At 47.3% G+C, this 17,088-nt stretch overlaps 1 protein-coding gene across 2 annotated transcripts in view; it reads left to right on the forward strand.

Moving 5' to 3' along the window:
* Rat1 (5'-3' exoribonuclease 2 Rat1) overlaps window positions 1–17,088 on the forward strand; it is a 125,493-nt gene that overhangs the window by 13,767 nt on the left and 94,638 nt on the right. For both annotated transcript variants that reach the window (XM_037418983.2, XM_037418984.2), the window contains exons 6-10: window positions 5,525–5,687; window positions 6,597–6,647; window positions 13,147–13,254; window positions 13,878–13,927; window positions 14,035–14,160. In XM_037418983.2, coding sequence (XP_037274880.2) covers window positions 5,525–5,687; window positions 6,597–6,647; window positions 13,147–13,254; window positions 13,878–13,927; window positions 14,035–14,160 — 498 coding nt within the window. The remainder of the gene's footprint in view (window positions 1–5,524; window positions 5,688–6,596; window positions 6,648–13,146; window positions 13,255–13,877; window positions 13,928–14,034; window positions 14,161–17,088) is intronic.

Below are 17,088 nucleotides of genomic sequence, written 5' to 3' on the forward strand. Positions count from 1 at the left end.
TGCTTTGAAAAACTCTGCGCCATCATCCTGAACTATAGGGTGAAGCCCTTTACAGAACATTATCAAGTGTTCGGCAGTTTCTTCTTCCTCTCCACATGCACTGCATACTGTGTCGACCCCTTCGTATTTGGCCCGATATGTCTTGGTTCGCAGTACTCCCGTCCTGGCCTCAAACAGTAGAGAACTACCCCGAGTATTATCATAGATCCTTTCCTTGGCAATTTCCTGCTTAAAAGTTCGATAGATCTCTAGTGCGGACTTCTTAATCATGCCCATTCTCCACATGTCAGTCTCCGTTTCCTTCACTTTTTTCTTAACCGATAGTTCCTTTCGGTTTGGCCACCTGCTGTTTTCTAAGTATTTACCAGTCAACTTCCTGGTTCGCTTCCTCCATTTTGTATCGACATTCTTCATGTACAAGCAGCTGAAAACCTTCCTAGCCCAACGCTCTTCCCCCATTTCTCTCAATCGCTTCTCAAATTTTATCTTGCTGCTAGCTTCCCTGCCCTCAAATGATGTCCGCCCCATATCACCTTGTACTCCCTGATTTGGTGTATTCCCGTGAGCTCCTAAAGCAAGCCTACCTATTCCACGTTGCTTAATTTCTAATCTTGCTTGAACTTCTGATCTCATGCACAAGACCGCATTGCTGAACGCCAGCCCAGGAACCATGACCCCTTTCCATATTCCTCTCACAACATCATACCTATTGTAATTCCACAGTGCCCTATTTTTCATGACTGCTGCATTCCTGTTACCTTTAGTCGTCACGTATATTTCGTGTTCCCTCAGATACTCGGTCCCATTGCTTATCCATACGCCCAGATATTGGTATTTATCTGTTATCTCTAGCGTGACTTCCTGTATTCTAAGCTCACTACCTTTGCTGTCATTGAAAATCATGACTGCTGATTTTTCCCTACTGAATCTAAAATCTAACCTATCTCCCTCATTACCGCAGATGTCCATCAATCTCTGCAAATCATCCTTGTTTTTGGCCATTAGCACTATATCATCTGCGTACATTAATGCTGGTAGTGCCTGATCAATAAGTTTTCCTTGTTTGACTAAAGAGAGGTTGGAGCCCAGTCCACTTCTCTCTAATTTTGCCTCTAATCCTTGTAGGTACATCATGAATAATAAGGATGACAGGGGGCACCCCTGCCTAAGCCCCCGTTTTACCTCTGCAGGCTTGGATACCTGTTTTTCCCACTTTATAACTACCTTGTTACCTTTATAGATACCCTTTAAAAGATTAGTGACTACATGTTCCACGCCTAGTGTGTCCAGTATTCCCCACAATTCCTCTTGAACCACGCTATCGTACGCTCCCTTGATATTCAAAAATGCTAGCCACAGGGGCCTGTGTTCTTTTTCTGCTATTTCGATGCACTGCGTCAGTGAAAACAGATTGTCTTCTAACCTGCGGTTAGAAGACAATCTTTCATCAGCTACAAGTACCGCCATCTAGCAAACACTGCAAGAACTAAACGAAAGGTGGCTACATACAGGGGATAGTACCGCCATCTAGTGAACACTGCAAGAACTAAACGAGAGGTGGCTACATACAGGGAACGCACAGCCCACGCCTTAAGGAGCTTTGCCCCTAAAACATTTCTGTTCTGTTCGTTTGCACGCAAGTAATGTAGTGCAGTGATGCTACCTCTGTGCCAATTGCACCAAACTGCGCCGAATCGCCCTGGCTGCTACAGGCTGCTACATTTCCTCAAAATTTGGCGAGTCTGCGCCCAACCTGCGCCGAAGGGCGTGCTCAGGCTTTCATAAACGAAACTACTTGAGGTTCTTTCATTGAAAATGACATCCCGGTGCACCTGCGTAAGACGCAACCCGAGCCAAGCCAAGCCAAACTGGGCCAAATGTCACTGTTGAGACCATGGATGGTTGGGACGCGGTGGGTGCCCGATTTTTGGGACTTTCTAGGGACCAGGAAATCATTCGAAAAAAGATTTATGACTTTTTTTTTGCTCAAGTAATCGAATCGCCGCATCTCCTTTTGAAATAGCTTCAATTCTTCCTAGAGTACACTTATCTGTCATTTCGGTGCACGCTCGGGCTGTCATAAATACATTCAGGGCCTGCCAATGTTCATTAGCATATATGCATTGCGTGATGAGTGCCTCCAATACCAGCAAAGCGCATAATAAGTTGCGGATTTATCGCATGGGGCATGTGGAAACGATGACGCAGAAAATGAAGGATGTGGGAAAATAGAGGATTATTTGTCCGGACTTAAAAATCTGTCACTATATGAAAATCTTCGGCACTTGCTGCCACTCGAGACCGATCGTACCTAGTTGTGTGCAGCACATAGCTTACACAGCTAACACTGTTTTTACTGGGGCGCTTTCGTATGCACGTGTTTCTCATAAAAAAGTGTTCTTGATGCTTGCTCTGTTCCTGATCGCACACGGGCATGGCAATGGCGAGCTGCTTTCGTTGGTGAAGGCACTGTGCGACACACTTACCTGATTCACCCAGAAAGGCAGCGTGCGTGAGTGATTAAAAGTGTGCAGTACGATAAGGACTGCGCCACATGCAGTAACAAGCAGTTAGCTGAAAATGCTTATCATAAAGCAATGAAGTCTTACTGGCGTGTTTGCTGCATTGCCGCCATCATGCCTCCAAGAATTTCCGATGCTTATTTGTTGGACATCACCTCATTCTGTGGTGATACCGGCCCCTTAGAATTTTTCTGTCTTCTTCACCCCAAAGTATTTTTGCATTGCGGAAAAGCCGGTTTTCGGACATTACTGTGACGCCGAACAATTCTTGAAAGCGTTCGATTAAGCCTAAGAGGTCATAGATGTAGCAAAGGTAGAGACTTTAAGTAATGCTGTTTCATACCTGGAATGTCGGCTGAAAGCCTAAAAAAATTGGACACTGAAAGTTTCAGTGTTGAAAATTTTAGGTGTTCTTATTCATGCATTGATAGGGCCTTTGATGCTGTTGTAAAATCGTCCGAATTTTCAAGCATGTCTGAAAAATCTGGCTTTTAAAAAATCGGCAGTCAACTGATCTTCAGTCACGTTTTAATGAAGTGCTATCTATGGTTTTGAATTTTGTCATAGGCTTCGTCTATTAAATATAGTGAGGTTATCTGTCGGTGATATGATTTTCTTTTAACTATATTATGCTTGCATAGCGTGCAGCACATCGTAATTTTATCGTTTGTGTCATGAACACAGTAATAAAGAAATGTCAGAAAGGGGTGGATGAAAAAATTCGTAAACACATGTTATGTCGGGCTGACATTTAGACAAGCAGACTTGTCTTTCTGAAGGCTAGAACAGAACAGTTGTGTTCTGAGGAAGACAAGGCCGCTTGTTGGAATATCGGCTCAACACAACCCCTGCTTACGGATTTCTTCGTAAACAGGTGTTTTAAAGTTGACTGTAGCAATATCTGCTCTAAAAGCCAGTTTTGCTGCTCCAAAATTCATTTTTGTCTGCTCCAAAAGCTGCTCCAAAGCAGTCTAGGCCAGTAGCATCACTGTGTAGTGTAATTATGTACTACTTGTTTGCGTAAAAGGCACTGCCTGTCAGTTCTGTTCATTTCAAGTGAAACTGGCACACATCTTTCTCAATAGCATCTAGGTGCTCCACATAGCAGAGCGGGAGGTCTTTCACAAAAAGAAGAGACTGCATCATCCCCAGGCCCTATGGTGATGACAGTGCCTGCTCAATTGTGTCATTGGAGTTGTCGCTTTCACAACTATTCACGGCACTCCGTGGTCGGTGCGGATTGGCAGGGCGAGCTGTAGCCGTATTCAGTCACTATATCTGATATCGCGGCACTGGAGCATTGTAATAAGAGGTTTACTTTAACGCAGAAAACATCCAGAAGAAAATGGTGCCATCATTGTTCATCGTTATATACCATATACAGTCTAGCCCCCTTATAACAAACATGAGCATGATACGGTATTCATTTGCTGTATAGTGAAGTTTACAATAAATGAAACACAGCTTTAAAAGAATTGCGAGGTAACAAAAATTTTTTATCCTAAAATAAGTCCGTTATGCACGTGTTTTCAAGAGCAGAAGCGACAAAAGTGGTCTTGAGTAAATTTAAAGTGGCAGCGTGCTCTTCGCTGAGGCCCGTGGCATATATAAGTTGCCTGAGGCTGTTAATGTAGCCAATTGGTACCAGCACGCTTATGGGCATTAGCTTCGTAGTGTCGTCATCCTTGCAATGGGATTCCTCTAAATCGTTCTTGCCGCGCACTTCATTCACAGTGCCCTCATTTGTGCTCGGTTCTGCAGTGTCAGCACTATCATCCGTCATAATGAAATCATCTGAATCGATGTCTCGTCCTCCCACGTCAGAGTTGACGACGGGCTGCCACAAATCGCTGCCGGAGTGTTCCTCTTCAAAAGCTTCAGGCTCAGCATCGGGTCCGGCATAGACATAGTTGGCCTCATGAAATCAGTTTTGCACACTTTTTAGTCATCACCTCCGCCTACGAAGCCTTCACCGCCTCAACAGCTGAATACAGGGACAACCGAAGTGGCAACCGAAACTGCCGCCATAACCATGAGAAACTGGATAGGTGGGGCCATCCAGAGGCGCAAAGAAAAACCTGGCAAGCAGGGAACGTACTCCAATTCTCCGCTGGTGCACGTTCTTTCTACCGATATTCCAGACGCCTTTGCGTATACCTGAATGCTGCGCACGCCAGAACTCCCCAATGTAGCTAATTGAGACACAGTGGCGAGCATGGCCAAGCACGCACATCCTCGTCACTGCTTGGATTGGCATGCACTTTGGAATCGCTGTTCTCCAAAGGGTCGATTGAAGTCGAGATGATTCGCAGCGTGGCGGCAATTCCAAGCTTCAGACTGTCATATTCAACCCTAGTCAACACTTTGTATGGCGACAATAAGGATGCAGGTAACTAAGCACGACTAAACATGTGCGGATGAAATGTTAGCAGAGCAGCTGAGAATCATGTCACTCATTTCTGAGGAGAAGCGGTCAGCTGGGGTGCGATCTGGAGGTGGCTGCGAGGAAGCGCTTCCAGTGCTAAATATGGTGGGCTGCCGGCTGTTTCAATAAGAATGACAGTTATTCGTCCCTCAGTTGCATTTTGGGTCGCGAATCGCTAATAGGGGATTGATGGCTACTCCTGGTTGCAAAAATCTTGGCATGAGCAAATTTGATGTCAGTGCTCCTTCAAGACTTGAAGGTTTGTTGTCACTATTTAAAATTTGGCTGAGTACATGAGAGAATTCCCGGTGAAATTCACCAGGACATTCAAGTTTCCAACCTAAAGTTAGCTATGCGAGTGTGTGTGTGTACGGTGATAGTCGACCATTTGAAGCACTTTTCTGGAGAAGTGCTTGACCTCCTAAATGTGAGTGAACACTATCGGATAGAATATTCATACAAATTCCCTGGAGGAGGGCAGCAGTGACTGCGTGTGGAGCTGACGTTTTTTGGTTTTCTTTAAAAAATTCATAACTGGGTATAGTTGCATTCAGTTCACCCTTTTCTGTTCCTGCAGGGAACGCCGTTCATGGATCGCCTGGCGAAGTGCCTGCACTACTACATCCATGACCGGCTCAACAATGACCCTGGCTGGAAGAACATTCAGGTCATCCTCTCTGACGCCAACGTGCCTGGAGAGGGCGAGCATAAGATCATGGACTTCATTCGAAGGCAAAGAGGTGGGCTCGCTCAGCTTGTTTACGTGTGAGCAGACAGTACGCGTCGTGCTTGCCTGTTATAGTCACCCAGGCGTAACATATCCCTGTACATACTGTATCTTTTTCCTGCGCCCCTAATGACAAGCCGGGAAAGACTAAAGAAAGTAAAAAGATAGCTGCATGTTGTTGTGAAGCCGCCTTTGTTTGATTACCTCGAAGTGGTGCCATGAAGCCTTTATGTGCACCGAATTGATGGATGAATATTTTGTGCATGTTATACGTGATAATGCGGTACTCTAATCAGTAGCTGCTGCGCTGTTGTGGTCTATTTGTCCAATGCATCTGTTTTAATCTTTGTTAAATATTAGCAATTAAATGCTACTAAGTGATTTATTTTCCTTATGTCAATTGATCAATGGGCACAACCTTTTTTTTGCCTCTGGTTCTACAAACCAATCTAATTAATCTCATACAAGTTAATAGTAGTCTTAGGAGAATAGCTCAAGTAAGTGCCAATTTCATTTGATATTTCACTTTAGAATCTGTGTTATTGGTTTATTATTATTGAAGCTAAATTGACAACGCTGTAGGCCTGGTAACATGTATTTTGCTCATTAGCAAGCTTTAAATGCACTTAAAATACTTATGTGTACAGTAAGGACTAGCTGGACACATTGTGTGACTAAGTCCCAGCATGTTGTCTTCTAGACTGTGTGTCCTAGGCAACTACTTATCTCGGAGGTCATGTCAAAATACATTCTTAGCCTTTGGTGACTGTGTGCAATCTTACTGAAAGTGTTGGATTTTCCCACAAAAGCTGCTTTGTGTGTTAGCTGTCTTTAGCCTTTGAAATGGTACAAAGTGCACAGAAATAAGTGGTACTTTGCTGGTGGGGTCATTTGCGTTTTTTTTCATCTTTCTCTTATGCAGCTAACCCCAAGCATGACCCAAACACGCATCACTGTCTCTGTGGAGCTGATGGTAAGTGTCAGCTTTTGAAAAGACATTCCTCTTCCAGTGATCAATTTATTCACACTATGAAGTGTGATTGTTTGCATTATTATCACTAACATCGTAAGAACTTAAATCTTACTTGTGCAGATTAGAATATACTTGTTTATTTGTTTTTAGTCTTTGCTTCTTGCAAACTTATGAATAATTATTACTCATTTACTTGATTAGGCTTCACAAATTGCTATAGGCTGCATACTGTCTCACAGGTCAGCTCACTCAGACTCAGATTGGGCCGTGAGTCTAAGTCTGAATGAGCCCGCCGAGTGAGTCTGACTCTGAGTTAGTCCGCTTGTGGAAAATTTTGCCGAGCCTGAGTTCGAGTGAGTCGGGTTGACGAACATATTTGCGAATCTGAGCTGGAGTGAGCGTGGTTGAAGAAAAATTTAACTAGTCGGAGTTTGACTGGGCCTGTTTGAGGAAAGTTTTGGTAAGTGTGAGTACAAGTTAATCCTGCCGAGGAAGTTTAATGGGTCTGGGTGCAAGCGAGTGCACTTCAGCAAAGCAGTGGTTAGTAAAGTCCGAGTAATTCCTTAGTGAGAAACATATCTATGGTATGGGTCGGAGTAAGATCAATTTATTTGTCCAACCTATGCAATTACACTCAAACCTCGGCATGATGAATCTGGATATAAATAAATATTGGTTATGTAAGAATACTGTTAGACGCCACGCCGAGGTGCAGCAACCGTTTAATAGGCCTAACAGCAGCGAGACAGAAGCCAGCCGTTTCAGCAGCAGCTGCAGCAGCACGAGCCTCTGCCACAACGAACGTCTTCTTCATCGTTTATTTAGCAGAGCCCGTATTTGTCACTACATTGACTCCCCGGTGCGAAAGGAGCCACCCTGGTGACCTATGCCACAGACAGGACTGGTGGGTCGTAGTGAAGTTTTAGACGGTCAACGTGCACAGTCTCGCGCCCGCAGCGCCGTTGATCTGTAGGTGGCTGAATAGGTTCAACCATGTAGTTGACTGGTGATGTCTGGCGCAGGATCCGGTACGGACCGTCATACTTGGGTATGAACTTTGAGCAAAGGCCTGGAGCAGACAATGGCACGCGGAGCCACACGATTGTTCCAGGCGCGTATGACGAAGGGGATGAGCGTCGGTTATAAGAGTGCTTCTGGCGAGCCTGATAGTTCGTAGTGAGTGAACGTGCGAGCTGCCGACATTCTTCGGCATATGTGGCAGCTTCAGCCAAAGTTGTCGATCCTGAAGGGTCTGGGCGGTACAGAAGGATAGTGTCCAAGAACGATGAAGGTTCCCGACCGTAAAGAAGGAAGAACGGTGAGAATCCAGTTGTCGATTGAATTGTGCTGTTGTAAACGTAAGTAACGAATGGTAGTGTGCGGTCCCAGTTTGTATCGTCATCAGAAACATACATGAAGAGCATGTCACCCAGCGTGCGATTAAATCGCTCGGTCAACCCGTTGGTTTGGGGGTGATATGCGGTGGTTGTTCAGTGCACGATGTTGCATTCGCGTAGGAGGGCTTCTACAGCTTCCGACAAGAAGGAACGCCCACGGTCACTGAGAAGCTTGCGGGGTGCACCATGCTGAAGGACGAGGTTGTGTAGAATGAACAAGCCGACTTCACGCGCAGTGGCCTCGGGAAGCACTGAAGTTTCGGCGTAGCGCATAAGGTGGTCCACAGTTACGATGACCCAGCGGTTTCCATTTGGTGTGTATGGTAGGGGACCGTACAAGTCGATTCAGATGTGGCTGAAAGGCTGAGAAGGACAAGGCAGTGGCTGGGGTGGCCCTGTGGTTGTGCGAGAGGAGCTCTTCCGGCGTTGGCACAAGGAACATGAACGGACATACTGCCTAACAAAGCGGTATATGTACATTCCGCGCCAGTAATATCGAATTCGTACGCAAGCATACGTCTTCACTACACCTGCGTTGGCACATTGCGGATCCGCGTGGAAGGAGGCACAGACGTTGGAACTAAAAGTGGCGAGGGATTACCAGCAACCATTTGCGGCCATCAGATAGGTAGTTTCGCCGGTACAGAAGACCGTCACGGATGGTAAAATGGTGAGCAGTTTGTCGAAGTAAACGGTTGTCGGTACGTGGAGACGTCCGAGACAGGTACGCCAAGAGAGACGCTATCCGTGGATCCTGGCATTGCTCTTGAACATGTCGCAAATGCACTTGAACATGTCGGCATGTTCAAGTGGAGAACATTCGCAGCTGCAAACAGACGCTGTAACATAATCGTGGGAAAGTGGCGAGCGAGAATGAGCGTCGGCGTCCGAATGCTTGCGGCCTGGCTGATATATTACACGAATGTCATAATCATGGAGACCTAGTGCCCAGCAAGCTGGGTGACCAGATGGGTCTTTTAATGACGACAACCAACACAATGCGTGGTGATCAGTCACGACGTCAAATGGGCGGCCATATATGTAAGGTCGGGGTTTTGTGATTGCCCAAACAGTGGCAAGACACTCTTTCTCGGTGACTGAATAGTTCTTTTCCGCTTTATTGAGGGTGCGACTAGCGTAGGATGCAACATACTCATCGAAGCCAGATTTACGCTGAGCAAGAATAACGCCGAGGCCTACTTCACTAGCGTCTGTATGGATTTCGGTTGGAGCATCTGGATCAAAGTGGCGTAGGATAGGTGGTGATGTCAGAAGATGGTGTAAAGAGGCGAATGCTTCGTCGCATGCTGGGGACCACATTGAAATGCCTTAGTTGTCGGGAAGTAGCTGCGTCAGGGGTGCGATTATGGTGGTGAAATTGTGCACGAAACAGCGATAATATGAGCAGAGGCCGATGAACCTGCGAAGTTCTTTCAGTGTAGCCGGCCTGGGAAAGTCGGCGACAGCGTGAAGCTTGGCTGGATCAGGACGGGCACCATGCTTGCTAACAACATGCTACAACATGCTCTAAGATCTTAAGCTGGTGGGCAGCGAAGTGGCATTTCTTCAAATTCAGCTGCAGTCTAGCGTCCGAAAGACAAGTCGGGACGCTTGCGAGGCGGCTGAGGTGGGAGTCGAAGTCCTTCGAGAAAACTACGACGTCACCTAAATAGCACAGGCATGTGATCCATTTAAAGCCTCTAAGGATGTTGTCAATGAGACGCTCGAAGGTGGCAGGCGCATTACAGAGGCCAAATGGCATGTCATTGAACTCGTACAATCCGTCAGGTGTTACAAATGCAGTTTTAGAGCGGTCGGCTTCATTCGTAGGGACTTACCAATAGCCGGATCGAAGTTCTAAAGAAGAGAACTCTGCTCCTTGCAGGAAATCGAGGGCGTCATCGATTCTGGGCAGCGGATAAACATCTTTTCTTGTGATCTTATTCAGACGCCTGTAATCAACGCAAAATTTGATGCTGCAATTCTTTTTTTTCATCAGTACAACCGGAGAGGCCCAAGGGCTGTTTGAAGGTTGTATTACGTCACGTCGAAGCATATCGTTTACTTGATCATCAATGGCACGGCGTTTAGCGTGAGAAACTCGATATGGGCTCTGGCGCAAAGGTGCATGGCTACGGGTGTCGATTTTGTGAACGATGGCAGACGTACAACCCAAAGAAGGTTGGCTATGGCCAAATGACATCTTGAAGCGACCAAGTAGAGCCAGGAGTTGGGTGCGCTGAGCAGCGGGAAGCTTGGAATCAATCGATGGGAAAAAAACTTCTGGAGATGAAGTGAGAGTGGTATCAGAAGTAATGGTGTTTAAGTGAGATGGTGGCAAGTCATCAGGTAGGTGACTGGATGAAACAGAATCCATTTCCTCAAGGTGACCGAGGACTTCGCCATGGAATAATATGGCTGGGGAAGGAAGCGAGTTCGTTATATAAATGGAGCCTCGTGAGTTTTCTACGGTGACAACTGCGAACGGGAGAAGGAAGCTTTTGCGGGAGCCGAAGGCGTCGGAGGGGACAAAGAGGGCGGTGACAGAGGGTGCGTCGTCGCAGAAGAGTGGCACAAGAGCACAGGGTAGAGGAGGGATGTGGGGTGTCCGTGGCCACGGTTACTCGGCAAGATATCTGCTTGAAAGAAGGTCTTTCAGACGTCGGCGCTTCACACCAGGGCAGTTCACATATCGTCGACAATTCTAGTTCGGTGCGCGCACAGTGAATGACGGCATGATGAGCGCAGAGGAAGTCCCAGCCTAAGATTATATCACGTGAACATGAGGCAAACTCAACGAATTCGACTACATACAAAATATTTTGGATGACCAGTCGAGCTGTGCACGCCGCAGAAGGTTGGATGTGATGCGCAGTGGCCGTGCGGAGAGACACATTGTAAAGCGTAGCGTAAGCTTCTTCAACTTGCGGCACAGTTCACCACTTAGCACAGACACAGCAGCACCAGTATCAATGAGCGCTTTCGCAGGTACACCGTCAATATGCAGTTATTTCATTAGCAGGTAAAAATGGAGGCCTTGAAGGTTTCGATATGTGCGCAGCACTTGCCTCGGGAACTGCAATGGTCAGTTTTTCGTTTGGGTGGGTGGAGATCGAGGAAGCATCGGAGAAATAGAGCGGCGCTGTGGTGAGGGCGACGGATCTCTGACGAAGCCGCGGCGATGTTGCAGCGACTGATTCGACGTGGGGGGGAACGAAGACGACTGTGGTGGCTCTGGACGATAAGAGTCGTAAGTCGCCTCACCAGCAGTTGGGTTGTAATCCCGACGATGGCAGTAGCGTGCTACATGACAGGGAGGATGGCAGAAATAACAAATTGGCCTGTTGTCCGGAGTGCGCCAAGGGTTAGTTGATGGTGGTGAGGGGTGGCGAACAGGACGTGGCTGGGGACGGATAGGTAGACTTGCTGCGTAGAGGGGACGGGGCTGTCTAGCAAGGTCCGTGACAGTTGGTAGCGACGGCGGCGATCGTCCGGCGGCCTCAGTGTAAGTGAGAGGGGTGGAGATAGGCGAAGAATAGTATGCGGGAGACAGGGCGTCAGAAACTTGCTCTTCGATTGCCTTGCAGAGCGTTAGGGTCAGCGTGCGTGCACTGGTCAGGATGTACGGCACAAGAGACAATTGGCACGACACTTCTCGGACGAACTGCTGGATTTGCTGCATTAACTTGGTTTGTTCGGAGGAAACAGCGCCAATAGTTAACGCAGATGTAGAGGTCGTGTTGAGGTTTGGACGTCGAGTAGAAATGAGCTCTCTCCGCAGCTCGTCGAAACTCTTGACAGTGCTGAATAATCTGGGCGACGGTTTGCGGGTTTTTTGCAACGAGCATCTGAAAGGCGTCGTCCTCGCTATCTTTCATGATGTGCTGTATTTTGTTAGTGTCAGACATGTCGGAATCGATAAGACAGCAGAGGTCCAGAACATCCTCAATATACGAGCTAAAGATCTTGCCAGAGCGCTGTTCGGCGCGCAGCTTGTGAACAGCGGGTCGGCCTAAGACTTCTGCAAAGCGCGTCTTGAAGGTTGACCAAGAGGGTATTTCCGCTTTGTGGTTGTTAAACCACAGTTCTGCCACACTCGCGAGATAGAAATTAAAATAAGCGAGCTTGTCTGTCATCCCACTTATTGTGGGCGCTTACCGCTTCATATTGGGATAGCCAGTCTTCAGCGTCTTGGTCGTCGGTCGCGTTGAAAATCAATGGATCTCGCTGTCGTGGCATTCCGGAACAGGTGACAGATGGGATTATTACTGCAGGCTGCTGGGTCATGTCGTTTGGCATTGGTGAGGCGGGGGGTTGAGGTAGAGTCCGGGAACGGAGTTCCAGTTTGAAACAACCAGCACTCTCCACCAAATGTAAGAATACTGTTAGACGCCATGCTGGGGTGGAGCAACCGATTAGTAGGCCTAACAGCAGCGAGACAGCAGCCAGCCGTTTCAGCAGCAGCTGCAGCAGCACGAGCCTCCATTACAACAAACGTCTTCTTCGTCAATTCTTTAGCAGAGCCCGTATTTGTCACTACAGTTATAATGAAATTAATGAAGAACGTTCTTGTAATGGATACAGTGTTATGACTATATAGGTTTATAACAAATTTCAAATATAACAAACTTATTTTTGTGTAGGAATGCAGCTTTGTTACAATGAGGTTTGAGTGTGCTTAGATTCTTTTTTTAACTTCCTTTTTTTAATTTGTAACACTGAAAGTGTGGTGTTCTTGCACGAGTGTAATCTTCTAATGCATTCAAACCTGAATACAACATACCCGGATATAACGAAAGATTGGTTATAATAGAGTAAATGGAGTATAGTCTAGCAAAATTTATAGTTTTAGGAATATACTATTATAACAAATTTTTCGATATAACAAACTTATTTTCATGTGAAATGCAACTTTGTTATAACAAGGTTTGAGTGTATATTTGACGTGTTCTAACCGTCAGTCAGACAGGCTAAGCGGGTGTTTTTTCTAGTTGACAGTTATTTTCTGCTCTGCGGCGAGTCAGTTTCGTAGCATTGGTGGCAATTCTTTTGGGGTGGTTCTTGCGATTTGCACTGCCTCACATTATCCTTCTTTCCGGCAGCCGACCTGATTATGTTGGGGCTGGCCACCCACGAACCAAACTTCACCATCATTCGTGAAGAATTCAAGCCGAATCAGCCCAGGCCGTGTGAGCTCTGCGGACAGCTTGGTAAGTTTGTTAGCTATCGTTGCTGGTCTGCTTCTTTCACGTGCTTTATAAGAGATGCGTAATGGTAGGTATCGACATCTAGTTGATCACAAGTAACGCGATGAAATGGAACGACCAAAAGGAAGGCAGCACTTGCGCCTGTGTTCACCTTTTTTTCTGGATGGAATTTGTTGCTGGGCTATTTGGGTCATAATAGTAAATGGCAGATTGCAAATTAGCAAAACTTGCATCAAGCAACACTTACTTGTAGCAAGTAGAACTTTTTGTTCGACTAGATGGTGCGTGTTTTACAGAAGGAATAAGGCACAAACAAGACGAACACAAGAAGAGACAGTGACTCATCCATGTCCCTTTTTGTGTTGGTCTCATTTGCACCTTATTCCTTCTGTAAAACACTTCCAGCACAGGCCTTCTGTAAAACACTTCCAGCACAGGACATGTGCTTGTCCTGGGCTGTGTGTACTGTACTGTACTGTGTGTACTGTATCTTTGTACTGTACCTAATTAGCGCTCTGAATGTTTAACTTTCCTTCTATTGACCTGTTCTGTTGAGCTAATTTATAATGAATCTTAAGATTTTATATTGCGTAGCTGATTCAATATCCGGCATCACTTTCTCGTAGGACACGAAATGAAGGACTGCCAAGGTCTGCCCAAGGAGAAGACAGGCGAGGTGACACCGCTTTTTTAATTACTGAAGTCGTTGCACATTAGTTTAATGTTACCGCTTGTCTGACACGACAACAGTGGTTCGAACGTGCCTTTCAACCTTTTGTGCAGTTCGACGAGCTGGAAAAGCCCATTGGTGCAGAGACAGAGTTCATCTTTCTTCGCCTGAATGTCTTGCACGAGTACCTGGAGCGCGAGTTACGGATGGACAATCTCCCGTTCGAATTTAACATTGAGGTAACGCCTCATCCTGCTCGCTTTTTACTGTTAATTCAAAGCAATAGTTATAGCGCAAGAACAGAGCGACGACAAAGAGACAAGAAGTCTCTTTGTCGTCGTTCTGTTCTCGCGCTAAAGGTATCATCATGTCATACCAACTAGCCCTGTAGTGGGGAATTCACAAGGCACTGACTAGTGGGACCATCTCTGAGTGCGAAGCGCGAGCGTGTGCACGAGCTGTAGACACTGGGCTGCTCGAGCATTTGTGTCCGTACCGGCTGCCTGCCTACTACCTGGCGTCGCTATTAAACTCCCTTGCAAAGTGGTGGAAGTGTGCTGGGTACGCAGACCTGGAACTTCGAAGCCGGAAGCTGCCCACTGCATCAGCAATGCCTAATAAGACGACCGAGCAAGGTGCCACCCTGCTAAGCACGGCCCCATCTCAACTGGTCATCGTACCTACCAACCTGCGCTAACGGGATCCCCCCTTCTTCAGCGGCACCGAGGACCAAGATTTAGAAGACTGATTGCAGCTGTTTGAAAAGGTGAGCGCCGCCAACATGTGGGACGACCCCTCGAAATTGGAGTGGAGTATGTCCCATTTTATCTCAAAGACGTCGCCAGCCTGTGGTTCACAAACCACCGTACTGAATTTACCACTTGGGCCACTTTCAAGACCACCCTTGCAGCTGTGTTCGATCGCCCCGCAGTGCGCAAGCTGCGTGCTCAACCGCGCCTACGCGGACGAGCGCAAAGGCAGGGCGAAAACTTCACTAGCCACATTGAAGATGTTATCGATTTATGCCGCCGCTTTAACCCTGAGATGACCGAACAAGACAAGATCAGGCATATCTTGAAAGGAATAGACAATGATGCCTTTCAAATGTTGCTGGCAAAGGACCCAAGTACCATATCCGAACTTGTGACCTTGTGCCAGCTCTGGAAGAGATTCATAAACAATGTGCATCAGTTCGGAGGTCGACGACAGCAGACGACTCTCTCGCTGCCCTGGTCGTCGGTGGTGACAGCACCCTGCTGGAGCAGATAAAAGAATATGTACGCGAAGAGGTCGCACGACAGCTTTCGTGTCTCTTGTATCTGCTGACCACCAAAGCACCAACCAACCGCCTAACGCCGAAAATCGGACAGGCTATTCAGGAGCAGGTCTTCGAGGCGTTGCCATTACCTACGTCTGCCTCTCCACCAACACCTGTTGCCACGCCACTGACTTATGCAGCCATCGCGGCAATGCCTCCTTCTCATTTGGCATTGTATACACCACAACCTGCATGACCTTACATCACGCTGTTTCCAGCTACACAGCAGCACGCCGAAATCCTTGGCGCACTGCTGACAACCGGCCCATATGTTACTTTTGCGGAATTCCAGGTCACGTTGCACGTCTATGTCCTCAGAGCTTCGCAGTTAATGCACCAAGATACCCTGACTACTCGTTTCAGCCTCCGTACCACATGCCTCACGTGCCACTTGAAGTTCACGAACGTGACGCGCAAGCTGCTTCCGGCACCCGACCACCACTTCTCGACGGTCTACTTCCCGCTCGCATTCCCTTTCAACAAATCATCGTTCTGCATCACCTAAGCGTCGACGACCCACCTCCATTGAGACGGAAAACTAATCCGCAGCTCCAGAGGCAAGAGCTGCGTCATCGTCTAATCGTTTAAGTCCTCGCCTGTCTCCCGCCAATCTTATCGATGTAATCGTCGACGGTGTACGAATACTTGAACTCATCGATACGTGCCGCGATATCTGTGATTAGCCAAAGACTCTGCCGCTCTCTTCGTAAAGTGACGATGCTTTCTCCCGTGGTTTCTCTTAGCACTGCGAGCGCCCAACAAATTGAGCCCGTCGCAGCATGTACAGCAAAAGTGATTATTCGAGCCGTATTGTACATCATTGAATTTTACGTGTTGGCTTCATGTTCCCACGATGTCATCCTAGGATGGGATTTCTTATCACGTCGTCATGCCGTCGTGGACTGCGCTCGGGCCGAAGTGGAGCTGTTACCGTTTCGTGATACGCCTTCCGTTGATGCGGCCGTATCTAGTGTGACTAACCTTGTCGTCGCGACGGACACAGACCTTCCTCCTTTTAGCGTCCAGTTTGTCCCTGCGTGCTGCGCTTCACTTTGACACTACCGTCCTATTCATGCGATCTGACATCTTCGGTAGCCGCCACCACACATCGCTGCCATTTGCCATTCTTGCGCTTTGTCAAGACACTACAGAAATATTTATTTCCAATCCCAACTCGTGCCCCCTCAGTTTGCGCCGCAATGAGACGCTCGGCCACATTCAGCTTATTGATGAAGATACTATCGTGCCTGCCGATTTCTTCGACACCAAGCCGAATATGGTGCGGAACGCGTTGGTTTCTCACTTTGCCTCGAACAGCGTGTCGTCCGATGCATTACACCGTTCTACTGACAGCCATCTCGCCCCAGCTCAACGAGAGCAGCTTTGTACCCTGTTGCACGAATTCAGGCGTTCGTTTGGTTTTCCCCAAGCGGTGCTAGGAAGAACGAACACCGTTGTGCACACAATTGACACAGGGAAAAGTACTCCTTTGTGCCAGCGGCCCTATCGTGGGTCCCCGGTGGAGTGTCGCGTAATTGCAGAACAAGTAGACGACATGCTACAGCGTGGAGTCGTCAAGCCTTCGTGTTGTCTTTAGTCTTCACCAGTTGTACTCGTCAAAAAAAAAAAAGGATAGTTCGATCCGGTTCTCCGTAGACTACATGCACCTATACAACATTACGAGAAAAGATGTTTACCCTCTTCCCCGCATAGACGATGCTCTCGATTGTCTCCAAGGTGCAGAATTCTTTTCCTCGCCTAACCTTCGCTCAGGTTATTGGCAGGTCCCAATGGCTGAGTCTGATCGTCCAATAATGGCGTTCGTCACACCGGATGGTCTCTATGAATC

The sequence above is a fragment of the Rhipicephalus microplus genome, chromosome 6 (assembly GCF_043290135.1).
Source record: "Rhipicephalus microplus isolate Deutch F79 chromosome 6, USDA_Rmic, whole genome shotgun sequence".
NCBI lineage: Eukaryota > Metazoa > Arthropoda > Arachnida > Ixodida > Ixodidae > Rhipicephalus > Rhipicephalus microplus.